General features: G+C 52.8%; 2 protein-coding genes and 1 long non-coding RNA gene across 4 annotated transcripts in view; 1 reads left to right on the plus strand and 2 right to left on the minus strand.

The window, feature by feature from the left end:
• The window catches only part of LOC142820483 (butyrophilin subfamily 1 member A1-like), a 646031-nt gene that overhangs the window by 93616 nt on the left and 533873 nt on the right, over window positions 1-18542 (minus strand). The window lies entirely within an intron of this gene.
• On the minus strand, window positions 937-12228 carry LOC149522294 (zinc finger protein RFP-like). 2 transcript variants are annotated; one of them, XM_089771115.1, is made up of 8 exons: window positions 11988-12228; window positions 11622-11861; window positions 9076-9171; window positions 7599-7829; window positions 6252-6274; window positions 5734-5849; window positions 2901-2951; window positions 937-2388 (listed from the first exon to the last, which is right to left on the minus strand). In XM_089771115.1, the coding sequence occupies exons 1-8, from the start codon at window positions 12024-12026 to the stop codon at window positions 1838-1840; spliced, it is 1347 nt and encodes a 448-aa protein (XP_089627241.1). In that variant the 5' UTR covers window positions 12027-12228; the 3' UTR covers window positions 937-1837. The 2 variants fall into 2 exon arrangements, with proteins under 2 accessions (XP_089627241.1, XP_089627240.1); XM_089771114.1 differs by having other exon boundaries at window positions 11622-12227.
• Window positions 12365-17499, plus strand: LOC149522295 (uncharacterized). Its single transcript, XR_016347378.1, has 3 exons — window positions 12365-12435; window positions 14504-14612; window positions 15255-17499. It is a non-coding gene; the product is annotated as an uncharacterized LOC149522295 (long non-coding RNA).

Consider the following 18542-nt stretch of genomic DNA (forward strand, 5'->3'; position numbering starts at 1 on the left):
CCTCTGCCTCAGTTAGATGAAAGTGAGTGAGGACTGGGGAGGGAGACTGGAGTGAGCAGGGGCAGGGCCTTGAAGAAGGGGCAGGAAGGAGGCAGGGCCAGGCTGTTTGGGTTTGAGGTAGAGCCTGGATTGCAGTTAAAGTAGAAAAGTGATCTTGTGCTTAGAAAGGTAGGAGTGCCCTGGCTTAGCATTACCTAGATGCTTTTCTTCAAGCCCCCCCTTACGGCATTTGCTCGTGGGGTCTGTCCAGCATTTCATGGCAGAGCTGTACAGATCTAATATCCTCACAATAAGATGGAAGACCAGAAGCTAGAAATAAACTTTATTCTGTGAATTTTGTCACCTGCCTCTACCACATCCAAATAACTAAGCAGCAAAAGAGGAGCCTTGAGCTGGGTGGGAGGAGGGGGGAAAGGGAGGAAGAAAACATTTCTGTTTTTTACATTCATGGGTAAAGTGCAGAGGGCTTTGACAGATGAGCCCAGGTGAGTGAGAATTTAGGCCAGATTGACACTACACACTTCCATTGGTATAACTACATCCCCTCCCCCACGCCAAATGGGGTAGTGATACCAACTGACCAGGTGTAGACAGCGTTCCGCTGCTCCGCTTGAGAGTGCCTGCCTCTCGCAGAGCGCTGTCTACACCCAATCAGTTGGTATCACTACACCACACGGTTAACTACTCTGAGGGGAGACGCTTCCCTGTGGGGTAGCACAGCCTTACTGGAGCGTGACAGCAGAGCAACACCCCCCATGCTTTTGTGCCACTGCAGCTTCTGAGGTATAGACCTGCCCTAAGACTAGCAGGCTCATCTAGGACCCTGGAATGGCTCTGGGTTGGCCGGTTTGTGTGTGTGGAGGGTCACAGAGTGAGACACAGGTAGATAGAAAGAGTTAGAAACTCTGTTCACTAAGACACTGCGGGGCCATTCACTCTTGTCCTCTCATCATTTTATTGTGAATCTTGTGGCACTTTTTTGTTCTTTACAGTCCCAGCTGCTGGAGGAGACAGATGGCAGGGGAAGCTCAGATTATATTACAGGTACGTTTCTGGCCTTGGCCTTTGGGTTGAAAAGCTGAAGATCCAAAACAGAAGAAACTAACCCTACAGTGAAAGCTTTGTTATCCAGCACTCATGGAGAGCAGAGGTTGCCGGTTATTCAAACATGCTGGATACTAAAGCTTATTGCCTTGTCCCTGCCCAGAGAAAACCATGGCCCTTGAGAATGGCAGCAGCTGGAGGCATCAAGCCAGCTGTCTGGACAGAAGGGAGACAGGCCCACCCACACACGTGAGGATGGGAGGTACAGTGGCTGGGGGCAATGCCAGTTAACCAAGTGTTCCGGATATTCAAGTGCTGAACAACAAAGATTTTGCTGTATTAAAAAAAGATCTTTAAGCCAATCTCATACATTTGAAGGCCTGACACATTGTTTTTATATGCCTGGGGCCGGCCATGTGTGATAGCAGTAAAGAGGGTCTCTTAACCACACATCTTTGCTTTACTTTAGATATCTCATATCACTTCCAATATCATAGAGAATGTCTGTCTACAGCAGGGATGGGCAGAAGAGCCTCTGCAGGCCACATCTGGCCCATCAAGCAGGTTGATCTGGCCTGTGGAGGCCCTGCCACTCCCCCACCCCCAAGCCAATTAGAGTTTGGGGATGGGGGGGGGGGGGGGGGGGGGAAGTGCACAAAGTTTCCTTCACCCTGCAAGGAGCACACGGCCCTTTTAAGCACCATGTACTCCCGGCAGGGCTGATGGAAACTTCACGTGTCCCCCTGCCCACAAGCCTTGATTGGCCTGGGGGCAGAGGTGACACGACGCCACTTCAAAAATTTCTCAAGTGGCTCCCAGTAAAAAAATTACCTGCTATAGACAGGGTGGTGGGTACAGACTCTTCTAGCGGACGGCTCCCAAAGAAGGGAACAATCTTCCCAGAGAAAGAGGACGTGAAAGTAAAGATTGGCTTTCTGCCAGAGGATGTGACATCATAAAACGTGACTGTCTCCCCTTCATAATCCAGATAAACCCCAATGTTACTGGGGATACAAAGTGGGATCAGAGCAGTCTTAGGGGAGGTGAGGGCCCAGAACAGAAACCCTGCACGCTGCAAAGCCCAGATCCCTGCCTCTGGGTTTAGGTTTGTCGCTCCCTCTTGTATCAAAGACTCCTTGGCGATGCCCAAAACCCACATGTCTTTGTGATCCACCTTCACTTCCCAGTAACATCTCCCTGAGGTGAAGCCCTTATAGCCCAGCACACAGGCCGAGGGGTGAAACGTATTCTTGGTCCGTGCCATCTCATCTCTAGATATCACACTCTCATCCCTGGACAGGAGGCTACAGGGGTTTGGCAGGTCTGGATCCAAAGTGACCTGCACTGGAAGGAGAGAAGGAGAAAGAGTTAAGCCCTGTCCGCACTGGAAAATTCATCTGGACACAGACTCGGCTGGTGAACAGTGTTCCCTTTGACTTTTTCCATCCATATGTGGAATAAATTTTGGTATCCACACATGGCTCAGTGTGCATGTGCACCACCAGTAGAAACACACACCGGCAGCTGTCTGGGCTCTGCTAGTCAGCTAGGTGGCATTTGAATCTCTCCTGGGTGGCTGCCCAAGCGCTCAGCTCACAGGGAGCACTGCTGCTCACCCCAAGGTCCTTCCTGTCCAGACACAGGAACCTCTCACTCAGTCGAGTGGTGCTTTTCACCCAGGCCAGCTAGGTCACAGCCTAACTTCTATTTTCTCTTGGACTAGTGCCCTGCCCACTTGGCAGCGAAGACGCAGGCTAAACCACACCAGCAGAAAGCCGTTAGAAGCTTTTTCTAAACATTGAGGCTGAGATTTTAATGAACAATTGTTGTAGGAAAATATCTGCAGGAGAACTTACCTCCCTTCTCGGCCTTTGATAGCAGAAGGCTCAGTTGATAGGGCAGTGCCTCTGAAAAAAGAAAAGATCAGAGGTGATGTCCCCCTTTCTTGTAGGAAAACAGCTTCACGAAAATATAGGACTCGGTGGATTCACCCAGAAGCACAGGCAAGGTGGTGATTTGCAGCACAGCGCCCAATGTTTAGGCATCTGTGATCCACAAAGCCTGAGTCAGGCTTGTAGGCTCCTTATGCCACAAATGGGAAGAGAGCAACAGCCTGGGGTTTCCCTAGTAATTGAAATTAGGCAGGGGACATGGCGTGGGACGGCGTGAGGACCAATGAGGGGTATACGGTTAGGACAAAGTGGGCTGTATGGCACCACACCAGGTTCAACTAATCTGAACTTTAGTCCCCGTGTATTTTCTATATTTTCCAATACTTTGGAAGGAAAAAAAGAGCATAATGAAGACAATTAAACGTGTGTCTGTTTAAGTGTCTTTTGAAGGTTCTGCAGCTTGTAATCGTGCTTGTTGGAGTAAATGGCATCCGGCGCATTTACAGGAGAGTTTAGAGTTATCCTTTTCTCTGAGCTGGTACTTCATTATGCCCAAGTCAACATTGGCCAGTTACTCTGCAGTGAATCAGCTCCCAATGCTGTAACTCCTAAAGTGTCCATACTGGCAAGCACTGAGTGCTCACTAACTCTGCAGTTGCTGCGCTCGAGGTAAACCACCTCGATGAGACGCGTAGAGCTTGCTGTGCTCTGGATACAGGGCTGGAGGACCAGCGTGTACACTTGAATCGTAACTGGCCTCCAGAAATGGCCCATAATCCCTCAAATCCCCTCTGTGCTTTGTTTTGAATTAGTCTACTTGCCCTGTATGTATGTGCATATCCCCTTTCAGAGCGCGAAGTCAGACAATTTGACTGCTGGTCTCATTTGCTCTGGGACCCAGAACAAACCAGTTAGATGGATTGCTCATGCTTTTGAGCACAGAATCAAGGAGTGTGTGTGTGGGGGGGTGAGAGGCTAGGAGGGATGTTTCCTGCTGCTGTCTGAACTTACACACACTGTTGTTCCTCCCCCACCCCACAGACACTCCCTCCTTCCCCCAATGTCTATAGAAAAGTAGGCATCACTGGAGGAGGAGACCCATGGAGCTTCAGGGCAGGCATGCAGGGGTGGTGGGCAAGGCTGGGGGTGAAGCCCAGGTCCAAACACTGCAAGACCTGGGGCCCCATGCTCTGAATATTGGTGGAGCCTGGACGTCAGAGATCCATGTAACTTGCATATTGTGTACATTTTGGCCCTGACCCAGTAATGTCCTCAGAGCATGTGGATCAGATTTGGGCCTATTAGGTGAGTTAGCAGGAGGATCACCTCTGTTTTCCCAGTATATCTCTGGGACTTAGGTGTCCAGACGACAGGTGTCATGCACAGAAGGAGAAACATAGACACCTAGGCTACGTCTAGACTGGCATGATTTTCCGCAAAGGCTTTTAACAGAAAAGTTTTTCCGTTACAAGCATTTGTGGAAAAGAGCATCTAGATTGGCACGGACGCTTTTCTGCAAAAGCACTTTTTGTGGAAAAGCGTCCGTGCCAATCTAGACGCGCTTTTGCGCAAGAAAGCCCCGATCGCCATTTTCGCCACCGGGGCTTTTTTGCGCAAAACAGTTTTTAGCTGTCTACTCTGGCCCTCTTGCGCAAAAGCATTTCCAGAAAAGGGCTTTTGCCTGAGGGGGAGCAGCATAGTATTTGCGCAAGAACACTGACAATCTTACATTAGATCGTCAGTGTTCTTGCGCAAATTCAAGCAGCCAGTGTAGACAGCTGGCAAGTTTTTCCGTAAAAGCATTTGCTTTTGCGGAAAAACTTGCCAGTCTAGATGCAGCCCTAGGGAACATCTGCAGAGACAGAGATGTAGAGCACTTTTTGGCACTTATGCGGTTTGGTTAGAGCTGAGTGGAACCTTTGTCAACCCGTGTGATCTGATTTAGATGAACTGCGTCTGGCCCCCAGGCCACTTACTGACCACCTCGGATCTAGATAGTGCCTGGTCCTGCCATGTGGTCTGGACTTGATGACCTCTCAAGGTCTCCTCCAGTTCCATGATCCCGTACTCTCTCAAAGCACTACAGTAGGGGGAGTCACTAATGAGCACAAGAAGATCAGTTGGCCATTATTTCCTCCTTTATAAATATGCAGGCATTTTAGGTGACAACTCTGGGCTTTTCAAAAGGGGGGAGGCCATGTGATGGCCAACTCCATTGACAGTCAGCGAGTGATGGATGCTTCATTCCAGCCAGAGAGGTTCAAGTCCATTTTCTAAAACATCTGGTGATTCTGTGTCTGATATTCTGATTCTAGAGTTGGATTTGAGACTCGGGGAACACGTGAGCCTCATCTCTCCCTTTCAGGAGACTAGCTACGTGGCCCTGACCCTTCCGCTCAAGACCCCATCACTACCTCTCCTCCAGCACATCCGACCCACGTGCCCACCCCATCCCTGCTGCCAAAAGAGCCCTGGCTGAATTGACCTGGGCTGTCACTGGGCCCCTAGCCCAAGCCCCAAGCTGCCAGCTAGAGCTGAACTCCCTCCAATTTAGGGGAGTGCGTAGGGCCTGGACTTGATCTGGGGGAGGCTTAGTCTCTCCTGGCCTATTATACCCAGAAGCCACGGAGATAATCCAGGTGGAGGCCTGGAGAAGTGACATCAACTCTGAGGGTCCCCCCACCTCTCCCTCAATGACGTCTAGCTGTGCAGGGTTGTGAATTCATCTCCTCCCTCCACCAGAGGTCAATCTCCCCCTATTACCCCCGCAGCATGAGCCCCAATGCTCTTCCATTACCTTTGAATTTCATCACAGCCTCCTGCAGGCAAACATTTCGTTGGGAAGACACACCAAGTTGCTCTCTTAGGTCCTGCGGCACGGCTACCGGTTTCTGGCATTTCTCCTTCTCACACCTTGAGTGAGGGGGGAGGGGGGAAAATCATCAAATTCTGGTCTTTTTTGTGAGGATGAACAGTCTGAGGCTGCTCTCTGGTAATTCCCACTGGCTAGTCCACTGCCACCTCACTTAAGTGTTTAAATGCCGAGAGTCTCAAGTGGGAGTTAAAGAGGATAAGGGGTTCACAAGCTGCTCCCTTAAGGAGTTGCTGCAGGACTCTGGAAACCTTTGGCCCATTCCCTGCTCTGCCACAGCCTCCATGTATGACCTTGGGCAAGTCACATAAGACAATTGTTAAAGGTGCCTTCCTGGGATTTTCCAAAGGACATAACCAAGCCAGGCTCCCAACTGCCACCAAGCAACCAATCGCTCACCAGCACTGTGATGTGTTGGGAGGGAGGGGGAAGGAGCCACATACCTGCTCCAGGTGCTTTTGATGTCCTAGGAGAGAGAAGAGAGAACTCAGTGCCACGTGCCACAAGTTGGGGATCCCTGCCACTCTGGAGAGGACTCGCTTTGCTGAGGCCAGCCCACTCTCTAAGCAAAATAAGCAGCCATGTGGGACCCCACAAAACTTGGGGCACCAAATTACCCCCAATGTTGTGGTGCTGTGCACAGCTACATGTTGCATATGCAGTGTTGCTCTCTCCAGGGGCCAGCCAGTCTCCATTTTCGAGTGGGACCTCTCTGCCATCTGTCACGTTACCGGAGTTTAAGAGAAGAAGCCAAGTCACTGCTGTGCCCATGAGGGGTGTTTGCCCCAAAAATTGATACAAAGGGGGCCACGTAAGGTGTCAAATGAATACTTATTGTCTACGGGTTCTGTATCTGCTCTTCATATACCTGTATAATGTCTGGGTGTGGAGTTATAAATATGTACTCTGTGTTGATGGTGAAAGATTCTCTGTCCGAGGCAGAGCAATGGGAATGTTTGCCCATGGACATGCTAATGAGCAAAACTCCAGGGAACAATAGACCTCTGGAGGCCAAAGACACACCTGGCCACTGGCCAAGTGACTCTCTCCAGCTTGGAGGAAGCCAGGAGGGGATATAAATATGCCATGTGCTGGCTCCATCTTGGTCTTCAGATCTGCACCTGACCCCAGATGAGGCCTCGCAGGGAATCATGAGCCAGGAAGAACTGAGGACCCATCTTGGCATAGGATGTACATCAAGGATTTTTAAGCCAGCAGTTATAACATCTCTGCTGCAAGCCTGCATCGAGAACTGGGAGATTCGATGCATGTAATGTATGATACTTTAACAACCTTACTCGCATGCTTTTCTTTCTTTTAATAATAAACCTTTGGATTTTAGATTCTAAAGGATTGGCTCAGCGTGGTTTGCGGGTAAGATCCAGAGTGTAAATTGACCTGGGATCTGTGGCTGGTTTCTTGGAACCAGACAGAACTTGTTCGGGGAAGGTGAGATTGGGCCCTGAAAACCCTCACCTGTATTTGAGGCCCAGGGCCATCTGGGGCACGGATATTGCTGGGATGTCGGAGGGGTTTTGCTCGTGAGTCTCCTGGCTGGCCAGGCAGGCAGTTGAAGCGCTCTGCGGGACTGGTTTGTGGCCTATTTGGGAAGGTCTCCAGTCTGGGGGCTATAGAAAGCCCCGAATTTGAGCAATTCACCCTGAGCAGATGCCCTCAGCTGTGCCCAGACCTAGCCTGGTGCGGTCCACCATCTGAATCGATTCTAAAGTTAATCAATCAGAATCTCACCCTTCCCTGCGCAGGAACCTGGGTGTCTTTAACTGTCTCACCTGCAGGAATTCACTCGTTGGCTGCTGACACTTCTCTCCCATCTCCTCAATCAAGTCACTGAGACGGGAAATCTCCTCAGACAGTTTGGTGACATTTTCATTCTGTAGTTGCACAATCTCCTGGTCCAGCTTCTCCAGCGGGGCCAGCAGGAGTCGCTCTTGTTCCTCCTGGAACTGCCGCAGCTGCTGAAACTCGGCCACAATCTTCTGCCTCTCGGCTTCTATCGTGCCCTGTGATGAAGGGACACGAACAGGGAAAGGACCGGTCAGGGACTAGGGTTGCCAGATGTCCAGTTTTCAACCAGAACGTCCAGTCAAAAAAAAGAGAACCTGACTCTGTCCAGTCACCACTGCTGACCAGACACTAACGTATGGTTAGCCCCAGTCATGGGTAGCAGGTGAAGGACCAACTTGCGAAGGCAGCCAAAGCCCCGCCCCTTCCATCCAATTCCACACCTCTTCAACAATTTGCACCCCAACAAGCCCCGCCCAACCCCAGGTGAGGGCTGGGGCTGTCAGGAGCCAGGTTGCCACATGATTATGATCCCAGGCTCTCCTGGGCAGCCAGGCAGTGTAAGCAGTTTTGGGAAGGCAACCCCTTCCCTTGCCTACATTACCCGCCACCCACGGGCAGGTCTATAAGAGGCAAGGTGCTCCAGGGTGTCTGGGGGTTATCAAATACATTATCGCTAACCCTGTGCTGAACTCGAGGGCTAGCACATTTTATCTCCGTTTAACTAAGCAAGTCACATTAGGTTTAAAGTGTTTGCACTTCACTGTTTTGTACTGGTCTGAGGACATTAGATTAAGAAGTGATTTAAGGCACAACTACACTACACAGGGTGTGTCTAGACTACAGGGTTTTGTCAACAAAAGTTCACGTTTGTCGACAAAACTATACCTGTGTCTACACTGCCGCTGAGTTCTGTCAACATAACGTCGACAGAACTCAGCAGTTTTGTCGACGGCGGTAAACCTCATTCTACAAGGAATAACGTCTTTTGTCGACAGAGTTCTGTCAATGGAAGGCGTTATTGCATCTACACTGTCCTTTGCGTCTACGCCGTCATGTTGACAAAGCGGCTTGCTTTGTTGACAGAACTGGCTGTAGTCTAGATGCTCTGTCAACAGAAGCTTTGTCGACAGTATCTGTTGACAAAACTTCTGTCGACAAAAGCCTGTTGTCTAGACGTACCCACAGATGTTAGTGTCCTGGGGAAAAGCCCCAGTAGCGCGTCTGCCACCCCTGTTGGAGCCTTTCATCCACCCTCATAGCTACACCCCGCAGCATGGACACAGGCTGCTTTTTTGCTAGGCTGCATCACCACACATGCCGCACAGGCCACCCGAGGTGGTGCAGACAGAGCCCAGCTCACCCAGATCGGTCTGTGTATTGCCAAGGGCTGACACGCTCCCCACAGAGAGAAACACCCGCCCTGAGGGAGGTCACTGCTGGATTGTCACTGGGGGCACCTACCAGATAGTCCTGGCTCTGCTTCTGCCCATCCTGTTTCCACTCCAGAAGCTCCTTCCGCTCGGTCTCCAGGGCATCCAGGCAGGTTTGAATTTGTTCCTGAGGTGAGGAAAACAACAGCTGGGAGGGAGGCCCAGGAGTCTCCTCATCCCTATGCCCACGGTGCTGATTTTGCTCCCCAAGGCTGGGATTTCCTACGCAGCCTCAGGGCCCTGAATTCTCAGGCTACCAGTGACTTTCCCTCTCCCACTGCCTGAAGATGGTGCTTATGGCAACGTCATAATTACCTCTTGATAGGAGGGAGAGTCCTGTTCAAATCCCTTTTCTCTTCACTAAAGAGAGGGAGCTCGAACCGGGGGGAGGGGGCTGTCTACCACATTTGAGATGATGACGACTCTTCCCTCCTGGCTAACACTTAGGCAGGCTTCCCCCCCGGCCACTGCATGTGGAGCGATGCAGGGTCAGACACAACTTTGGTGCCTCTGACTCCAACACAGTCAAAGCAGCCTCCACTGGCTGGACACTGGCCAAAGGTGGCAGCACTTGCAGCAGTGTGGCATGGGGAGATCCCCTTTTCCCCTTCCCCCTCTAGGGCTGCTCCCAAAGGGGACGTCTACACTGCAGAGAGGATTGAAGCTGCCGTTGTCGATCTTCCAGGGTTTGAATCAGCGGGTCTAGTGAAGACAGCTAATCGAACTGAGAAGGGTGCTCCGGTCAATGTGACACGGCCTGTTTTCACTCCCATTACTGCTCATGGAAATGACACCGTGCTCCCTTTGACTCCCTACAGCGTGAACAAGGCTAAAAGCCGAGTTTGACTTCAGCAACACCATTAACACAGCTGAAGTTTCATCTTCATTCAACCTTATCCTGTGGTGTAGACACAGAGGGTGCCAGAACTCAGCCAGCCAGTTTCCAGGAGCCATGTGGAAACCCAGAGGCCCCTGTGCCAGTCCCCAGATACTCTGAGCCCACAGTCCTCACCAAGTACTGAACTAAGCACTCTGCTCCAGCCTGGAGCCCCCTCCTGCACTCAAACTCCCTCCCAAAGCATTGGGGTGCAAGAGGGGGTGAGGGGCATGGGTCTGGGAGTGAGTTTAGGTGCAGGAGGGGGCTTTGGTCTGACCAAGTCTGGCCATTTCTATGTCCTTAGAGATTTTCTAGGTGCCTAAAAGACAGGCATTGCCATGCTGAGCACCACAGTACCCAAGTCCCTTTGGGCATACCAGCCTTAATCTCCTTTGAAAATAGGAGTTGGACTCTAAAGCCAGTTGGTGCTTTTGAAAATGTGCCTCTAGGATCTTCTGTAATTCCCCAGGGGTGAGGTGTTGTAAAGCCACACAGAGGATTTAAAAGCACAACTTCTGTTCATTCCAATGGCAGCCGAGCATCTCTGACCCCAATCTCAGCCCTGCGTCCCTCTGTGCCGTGTGCATCAGGCTGCCAGGGAACAGCGGGGCCCTGGGGGCACCAGACCTCGTACAGAGGAGCAGGGACACTAAATCCTCCAAGTTCTGCAAGCCAGAGGGTTGAAGTCATATCCATTTTGCAGCAGTGTGGGCAGCTTAAAGGAAGAGAGTTGTGGTAAAAACATTTAACACGCTTCTTAAAAAGTGCATATTACGCTTCAGCGCCTAACGAACACTTGGGAGAAAGAGACTCCTGGTTGAAAATTCAACACATTCAAATGACTCAAATGTTGAGCTTGATTGTTTGGCAGGGGGGAAAGGGCTTGTTCTCACTTTGGAGGTGCTCCAACATGGAGACACAACATTGTATGAGGAAATCAGCCTCTTCTTTAATTTTATTGGTCCATTAATATAGTCCACTTTGTCTTTAAAATCATAAGCTGGTAAAGTGAGTTTTGCCCACCAAAGCTCACGATGCTTAGTCTCACAGGACTACTTGTTTTTAAAGTTACAGACTAACATCTGAGGAAGTGGGTCTGGCCCATGAAAGCTCGTTACCTATTATCAGAGGGGTAGCCATGATATTCTGGAGCTGCAAAAGCAACAAGGCGTCCTGTGGCACCTTATAGACTAACAGATGTATCGGAGCATAAGCTTTCGTGGACAAAGACCCACTTCGTCAGATGCATGGGTGGGTCTTTGCCCACAAAAGTTTATGCTCCGATACACCTGTTAGTCTATACGGTGCCACAGGACTCCGTGTCACATTGCCTATTAAACCATCTTGTTAGTCTTTAAAGTGCTACATAGTCTTTCCGTGTGTTATGGCTACCCCTCTGAAACTCTGTCCTTAGAGTGGCAGATAGCTAGGGTTGCCAGATAGTTTAACAAAAAATGCTGATTAACCCCACCCCCTCCTCCAAAAAAACCACACGTGTGCAGGGGGAATTCTGTTGGGAAAAAAAGCTGCAGCTCCACCCATAATCCACACAGCTCCACTTCCAGCGCTGGCTCCACTGGTTTAGAAGCTCAGCTCTTTGGATGGGGAGGGGGAGGATGTTGATGCCTTTAGGAGCTCTGGTCAGAAACGCAGTACACACACCCAAAGGGAAAGAGTCTCCCTGCCCAGCAAATTCCTACCTTGTAGGCCTGGGCAGCCTCCTCTATGGGCACCGCGGTGTGGGCCCGGTGAGCCTGGGCCTCCCTGCAGATCACGCAGATGAGCTCTCGGTCCTGGTTACAGAAGAGTTTGAAAGCCTCCCGGTGCGCCGGGCACAGCCCCGCTCCGGCCGCCTGGTCGCTCAGCTGCTGGGCGATCCCCGCAATGTTCCCCAGCTGCCTGTTGGCCCGCAGGGTCCGCTGGGGGAAGGTCTCCCTGCACTGGGGGCAGGAGGGGTCTGGGTCAGGGCCAGCCCAGCACTGGCCGATGCAGGCGCGGCAGAAGTTGTGCCCGCACCCCAAGGACACGGGATCCTTAAAGAAGCGCAGGCAGACGGGGCAAGTCACCTCCTCCCGCAGGCTGCTCAGCGGGTTCGCAGCCGCCATGAGTCCCTGCGGGGGGCGGTCCCGTGTCTGAGCTCAGGCTCCGAGCCGCTTGCTCGCTCCTCGGGGGCTCCCGCTGGGCTTTCCCTCCCCGGAGCGACTCGCCCCTTTGTGTCCTGAGCTGGAGCGGGGAGGAAATGGGACCTGGCGGCCGCTTCTCCCGCGCTGGCGTCGGACTCCCGTTTGCAAGCCGGGTCCCTTCGCTACCTGCCCCGCCCGCGGTGCTGCGCTCGGGCCTCAAGGGGGCAGCGGCCGTGGCCCCGCCCCCTTTCCCGGGCAGAGGGAGGCGGCGAGCGGAGGGGCGGGGTCTCCTGGCAAGGGAAAGGAGCATCAGCTGAGCCATTGTGACGCGCCAAGGGGGCGGGGCTATGCACAGGTGAGTCTCTGGGGCGCCCGGCAGGTCCAGCAGCAGGTGAGCGCCCCCCCCCCCCCGCCCTTTGCACGGAGCCACCTGGGAACTTAGATCTCCAGGGCCGCGCCCCGCGGCACCAGCTGGGCTGGGAATCAGCTGATCCGGGTGCCGGGGCTCTGCCTGTTACACGGGGCCGGAGCCACGTGGGCCGCAGCGCTCTGCGCGGAACCCGGAGTAAGGGGGCATTGGAACATGGGGCGGGGGGGGATTTCCAAGAGCTGGTCACGCGGGGGGCGGGATTTGCGATGAACCCGGCGGGAGATTGGCAGGGGCGAGAGTTTGATGCAGCGTCACAAACACCAGACACCCCCCCCCCCATGTCCGCTGGGTCCTTTGGTTTCTTCCGCGCCCCCCTCCCGCCCTCTCCTCGGCCCCTTCGCGCCCCTCCCCGCGGCGAGTAGCCAAGTAGCCAGGGCTCCTTCAGAACTCGCGCCTCAGAGCGTGCGGCGCATGCGCAGGGTCAGACGCTCCGGCGTTCGCAGAGGGGTGTGCGGGGCCTGATCAGGGGCGGGGAACTGATGGGGGGGTCGAACTGAAAAACCGGCCAGGAGGTCACGGAATGGAGGGAGGGGTCAGACCGCGCGTGCGCAGCGCGTCAGTGACTCCGGTCCAAGACACGCGCCAGGGTTTAGCTCAGACCGGGAGCTGCCTGGCCACGGCCCCGCCCAGCGGGGTTGGGCTCCCCGGGCCGGGCTCAGCTGTAACCGCCTGGCCGGGGGCGGGGCGCGGGGCAGGTTTGATCTGCAGCCCCTGCGAACCCGCCGGGCCCGGCCTGGCTCTAGGGCCGGAGAATCCCAGGGACCCAGCCACCCGGGGCGGGGCCTGACCGGGCATCTCCGGGTTTGAACTAAGCCCTGGCGGTGGATCGGAACCGGAGTGACAAACCTACTGCGCACGCGCGCTCTAACCCCGCACCCCTCCCATCCGCAGCGCCCCGGCCGGGTTTTCAGCGCGTCCCGCCTTTGTCAGTCTCTCCCTGCCCCTGCTCAGGCCCCGCCCGCCCCGCTGCGATTGGCTCCTGGGCGGAGCCCGCGCGCGAACACGGCGGCAGCGGCTTTCCCGCTGTCACCGCGCATGCGCCGCGCGCAGAAAGGCGCGAATTCTGAGGGAGCTGTTGGTGCCGTTACTCGCTGCTTCGGGAAGCGCTTGATGGGGACCTGAGGGGAGGCGCGAGGTGACGGGGGGCAGTGTGGGCGGAGCTAGTGACGTGTGGGGAGGGGGGGCTGATAAATCGCTTGTGGGCAGTGGGGGAGGTTTTTCTCTGGGACCCAAACCAGGGGCTGCGTGTGGGGGTGGGGAAATCATGTGACATCGACACCCAAGATAAAACTAAGGGGGGGTATTTTCAGTGTGTGTAACAAAGCAAGTGGGGGGAAGGAGCCAGTGACTTGTTCCCTCTGCTGCCCCATCTGACATTTCCCTCCCCCTCCTTGCTGCCCCCTCCCTTCCCTCTTTTCCTGCCGGGTGGTCTGGCTCCTGCGCTTCCTGAAGGAACAGAAGTTTGATGCTGTGTGGATGCCAGCAGGAGGGTTTGTTATGCCCAGTGCTGGGCGTGGGGGGGTCACTTGGCATTTCAGGCTCAGTGAGATGCTGCCCAGCCATGGATTCCAATAGATTACAAAGGGTACCAATGAGCGGAGAGAAGCGATGGGGTGGGAGATCCCAAGCACCTGGATCGGTCCCAACGGCATGAAACCGATTATCGGAAAGGTTAGATGAGTGTTCCGCTCTTCTCCGGGTTACATGTTGCTATTACACAGGTCTTAGCCCTCAAAATCCTCCTCTTGCAATGTATAAGTTAAGTCCAGATTTCAGGTCCGTGGGAATGACGGGTGGCACTTTGCGGACATGTTTGCCTGCAGGTACGTTCCTAGATGGTCTTAAAGTACAGAGAACAGTAAACAACACCGCAATGACAACTGTGTGTGTAGTTTATCAACGTGTCCCCTTGAGCTCGGCTTGGCATCTGTGAGGGACGGATGACATAACTCATGTTGACTTGTTAGCCTTCTCCCTGAACCCTGGTTGGCGTTTGGGGAGGATGTACTGTTATCTTTTCCTCTACCAGGGAGCAGACTTTGAGACTCCTCTCTGTGAGTTATGTGCCAAAACTCGTGATGAGTCCTGAATTACTGCTCTCCTCCTGGGATTGTGCAGTCTTGGCTTGTTTATGCCTGGTAAGGAAGAATCAACCTTGTTTGTTTACCTCAACTTTTCTTTAGCCATGTGTTGTCCATTGTTTGGCCCCTCCAGTTTGGTCATATGTGAAAGATTCTTAACAGACAGTGTGGTCAAGATTTTACATATATATTATTGGGATTTTGGCTCTTCACTGCCCCAGGGAGATGTGACGCTGGGTGCCAGGAGAAGGGAGTGTCCTCAGGCCAGTCAGAGAGGGGCAGGTCGATCTGGCACCTCACCTGTGTAGAAGGGGTGTATGTGTGTGTGTGTCTGGGGGTGTTCACCACTGACTGTATTATCTATGTGCATGGAGCTGGTCACGGTACCATTGTGCAAAAAGTCAGGGGTCCCAGAGGGTATTCTGTGCTTGCAGTTTCTGCATCCCTTGGTCCATGTCCCATCGTAGTATTTCCTATCTGTACTGCAGTGTTTCATGCTACACTTTTGTACTTGCATTTCCTGCGGAATTTTATTCTTTTGGATCTTCTGGTATCAAGATGATAGATTTCCTGAGTTGGCATCAGAGCTCTTGTACCTAAACCCATATTCAGGCAAGTGAATCTGCAGCTTTTTTTTTTTTTTTTTTTTTTTTTAAATCAGAAACACTGGGCACTGAGAACTGAATTCCATTGTTGCAGATGCAGTAAAGTTGAAACTCAAACCAGGTGTTGAGAGTAATGAATATGGATTTGGGGGTCTCACTTGTTGTCAGGTTACTGGATTTTAAGGAGATCAGACAGACCACTTTGAAAAGGTACTAATGGGGGCAGAATTCCCACCCTACAGTCTGTACAAAGGGGCCATGTGAGATGTCAAATGAAAACTTATTTTCTACTCTGTGTTGATGCTGGAAGATTCTGAGACAGAATTGTAGAACCATAGAGCTGGAAGAGACCTTAGAACATAGGTTCCCAAACTGGGGTATGTACCCCCATGTGGGGGCGTGAAGAAATTCCAGGAGGGGCACGAGATGACCCAGTTCCTCTCCCCCTCCCCCCCCAAGAAAGAGCCTGGCTGGTGTTACCTCACCCAAATTTTATCTTTTACTTGGTGACTTCCTGAGGTCTGTGTCCCTCTCTCCTCCTGGGGCTATAGATGCTTCAGAGAGCCACTTAGAAAAGGTGCAAATTTGGAGCTGACTTTGAAAAGGTGCTAATTTCCCCCGGACAATTGGGGCTGCGGGGGAGCTCTGCTCCTTGAATATTCATTGAATAAAGGCTGGAATGGGGGCAGAATTTCAAACAGCTGCTAGCTCAAAGTCAGGAAGCAGCACAGGGAATAAGTGGCACACTTGCTCTCTGAGACCCTGGACTTTGTTACCGGACCCCCAGGTACCAGCTTAGCTGTCTTTTTCCCCATCCAGACCCCCACGAGTACCCTGCCCCCTTGCCAAGAACCCCACAAGTACCCTGCCCCTCGTCCAGAACCCAAACCACCATGAGTACCCTGCCCTCCCTACCCAAACCCCCATGAGTACCCTGTCCCTGCCCAAACCTCCACAAGTACCCTACCCCCCCATCCAGACCCCAAATCCCCATGAATACCATATCCCCCTGCTCAAACTTTGACGAGTACATTGCCCAGGGCCCCACCTGCCTCCTGTTCCCTGCTCAGGGCCCCACGAGGACCCTCCTCCTGTCCGGACACCTACCCCCAGCATGCTCCTGTAGCCTATTTTCCACCCCGATTGTGTACCCCATCTCTATCTCACTGACTGGCAGCCCTGTCTCGCACACTGGATCCCTCATTTTTGGCCCCACCTCGGAGTGTAGAGGGGCCCACAAATTCCACTAACCCTGGAACGCCAGAAAAATTATTCTGGCCTGAGCCCTTGAACCTCAGTCCTACCTACCCTCCCCGCATGGGGCTGGAGTGCCAGGAGAGGAAGGTGTCTCAGTTGCGGCCACAGCAGTGGGATTTGGGGGGGCTAGGAGGCTTTGGGGGTTTTTTGCATCTCACTTGTGTGGTCCCCGATTGATTTTTCTGGGGTTCAGTGACCCCTGACCCAAAACAGTTTCCCTGCTCTTCCCATAAATAAAGACAATTCTGAAACATTTGTGTTTGAAATATATTATTTAAAAACGAAGTCTGGCCCCACTGTGCAATGGACCAAAGCCCCTTGGGAAACTTCCCCAATCATAGTTATGCAATATTAGAACTGAAAAGGACCCCAAGATATCCTCAAGTCCAGTCCGCTGCCCTCACAAGACAAACACTTTGCCTAATGGTGCTAAGTCTGAGAGGAGGCCTCCTGTTGCTGCCCCCAGCCTGAGGCAACCAGGGCTTCTTCCTCCCCTCTGAGAAGGGAGCAACAGAGGCCGGGCTAAAGGTTTTGTGCTGGGGCTGGAGGCTTAAGCCTGAGCTGTCGGCCTCAGTGGGCCTTGCTTCTTCGCCCCACTCCTGCCTTGCTGCCTCCTTTGGCCAGCAGCGCGCAGGGGGCAGCTAGGAGAACCGGCCGCCATGGGCAGAGGAGGCCAAGGCACAAGCCTCTCGGGGGCAACAGGCCTGGGGAACTCTAGCTTTTCCAGGCTCACTCCAAGGGGCTTTCTGTGGTGCTGGGAGGGGAGGGATGCCAGGCCCAGGCCAGTGCGAGAAGGGGCAGTGCCTGCCAGAGCAGAAAGGGTTGCTGCAGAATGTGAGACATGACGTTTCTGCCTGGTTTCACTCAGAGGACCTTCCCTTGCTTCTACGGCCTCTTCTCCTGTTACCTGAGAGACTGAAATGGGGCCATTCTTGTGGTAAAAGTGTGCGTAGGCCTCTCCACACAGACCAGAGCACCCCATTGGGGACAGGACAGAGCCTTGAATCAAGCATTTGAGAACACGCTGATCCTCTATCCTGTGACAGGGTATTGTGGGAGGGACACTGTACACAGAGTGGCTAGCTCAGTTGGTAGAGTATGTGACTCTTAATGTCAAAGTCGTAGGTTCAAGCCCCATGCTAGACAATGCCCTCCCTTCAGTTACATTCTCTGTATATAAAGCAATTCAGTTTTAGCTTTCTCCAGCTCTCAGGTAGGAAAAGTCTCTGATTTCTCTAGTAGAACCCAGGAGGGAGGACACTAACTGACATTTCCAGCCTCATAGGAGAGCAGAATCAAATTCCCCAAAGAAAGAAGGGGGGGGGAGGCCCTCCTCAGTATCTGATTGTCTCCCTTCAGCATTCTGAAACTTCCTGTACTTTGGCATCAGCTCTGTGATGGGACAATAAGAGCATGTCTACATTGGAGTGTTGTTTGGAAATAAAGTGCCTGTCTACACAGCAAGCTGTTATTTCAAATTAAGTACAAGTTGGCAGACTTCCTACTCTGACTCCAGTAACCCCCATTTCATGAAGAGTAAGGGAAGTCAAAGGGATAGTTCTCTTCCTTCCACTACCTGCTATCCATAGCACCAAAAGACAAATTAAGCTATTTCAACTTCAGCTACACAAACAAGTACCTGAAGTTGTGTATTTTAGTTTGACTTTTGCCCTGCTGTGTAAACATGCCCTAAATGAGCTACTAGTTAAGAAGCTGGCAAAGGATCACTTCCCATGGTATTATAGTGCCAGGGAAGGGTACACACCGGGGCAGAAGGCAAAACATCTGGGGGTGTGAGAGACAGGAGTGGGCCTGAGGGAGCAGAGAAAGAATTGAATGGAGAAGGGGGGGGGGGGCTCTTGCCACCTGGGTTTGACACAGACCTTTTGCATGGCAGACAAAAGGGATAACACCACAGAGCAGAAGCAACAGGACAGAGGAAATTTTTAAATGAAAGCTTCAAACCCCCCACTTGCAGAGAACTGAACACAGATCTCCGGAGCCCTTAAAGGGGCACGGGCTGGCTACAGTGCCCGTGCCAGATGCAAGCCTGCCAGCATCCAGCCAGCAGACACTGCACCTGGCATGCCTTGAGCCAGCCACCCGCTGCCACCCAGCCCTCCGC

Source organism: Pelodiscus sinensis, chromosome 19 (assembly GCF_052426305.1).
Source record: "Pelodiscus sinensis isolate ZL-2025 chromosome 19, ASM5242630v1, whole genome shotgun sequence".
NCBI classification, from domain to species: domain Eukaryota; kingdom Metazoa; phylum Chordata; order Testudines; family Trionychidae; genus Pelodiscus; species Pelodiscus sinensis.

Bases quoted from the DNA above. Each gene is read 5' to 3' on its own strand.
- LOC149522294 (XM_089771114.1), bottom strand. From the start codon at position 12,026: ATGGCGGCTGCGAACCCGCTGAGCAGCCTGCGGGAGGAGGTGACTTGC. The intron at 7,830-9,075 runs GTAGGTGCCCCC...CCTTCATCACAG, and splicing joins AGCAGAGCCAGGACTATCTG to GGCACGATAGAAGCCGAGAG. The intron at 5,850-6,251 runs GTATGTGGCTCC...CCCTCACTCAAG, and splicing joins ATCAAAAGCACCTGGAGCAG to GTGTGAGAAGGAGAAATGCC.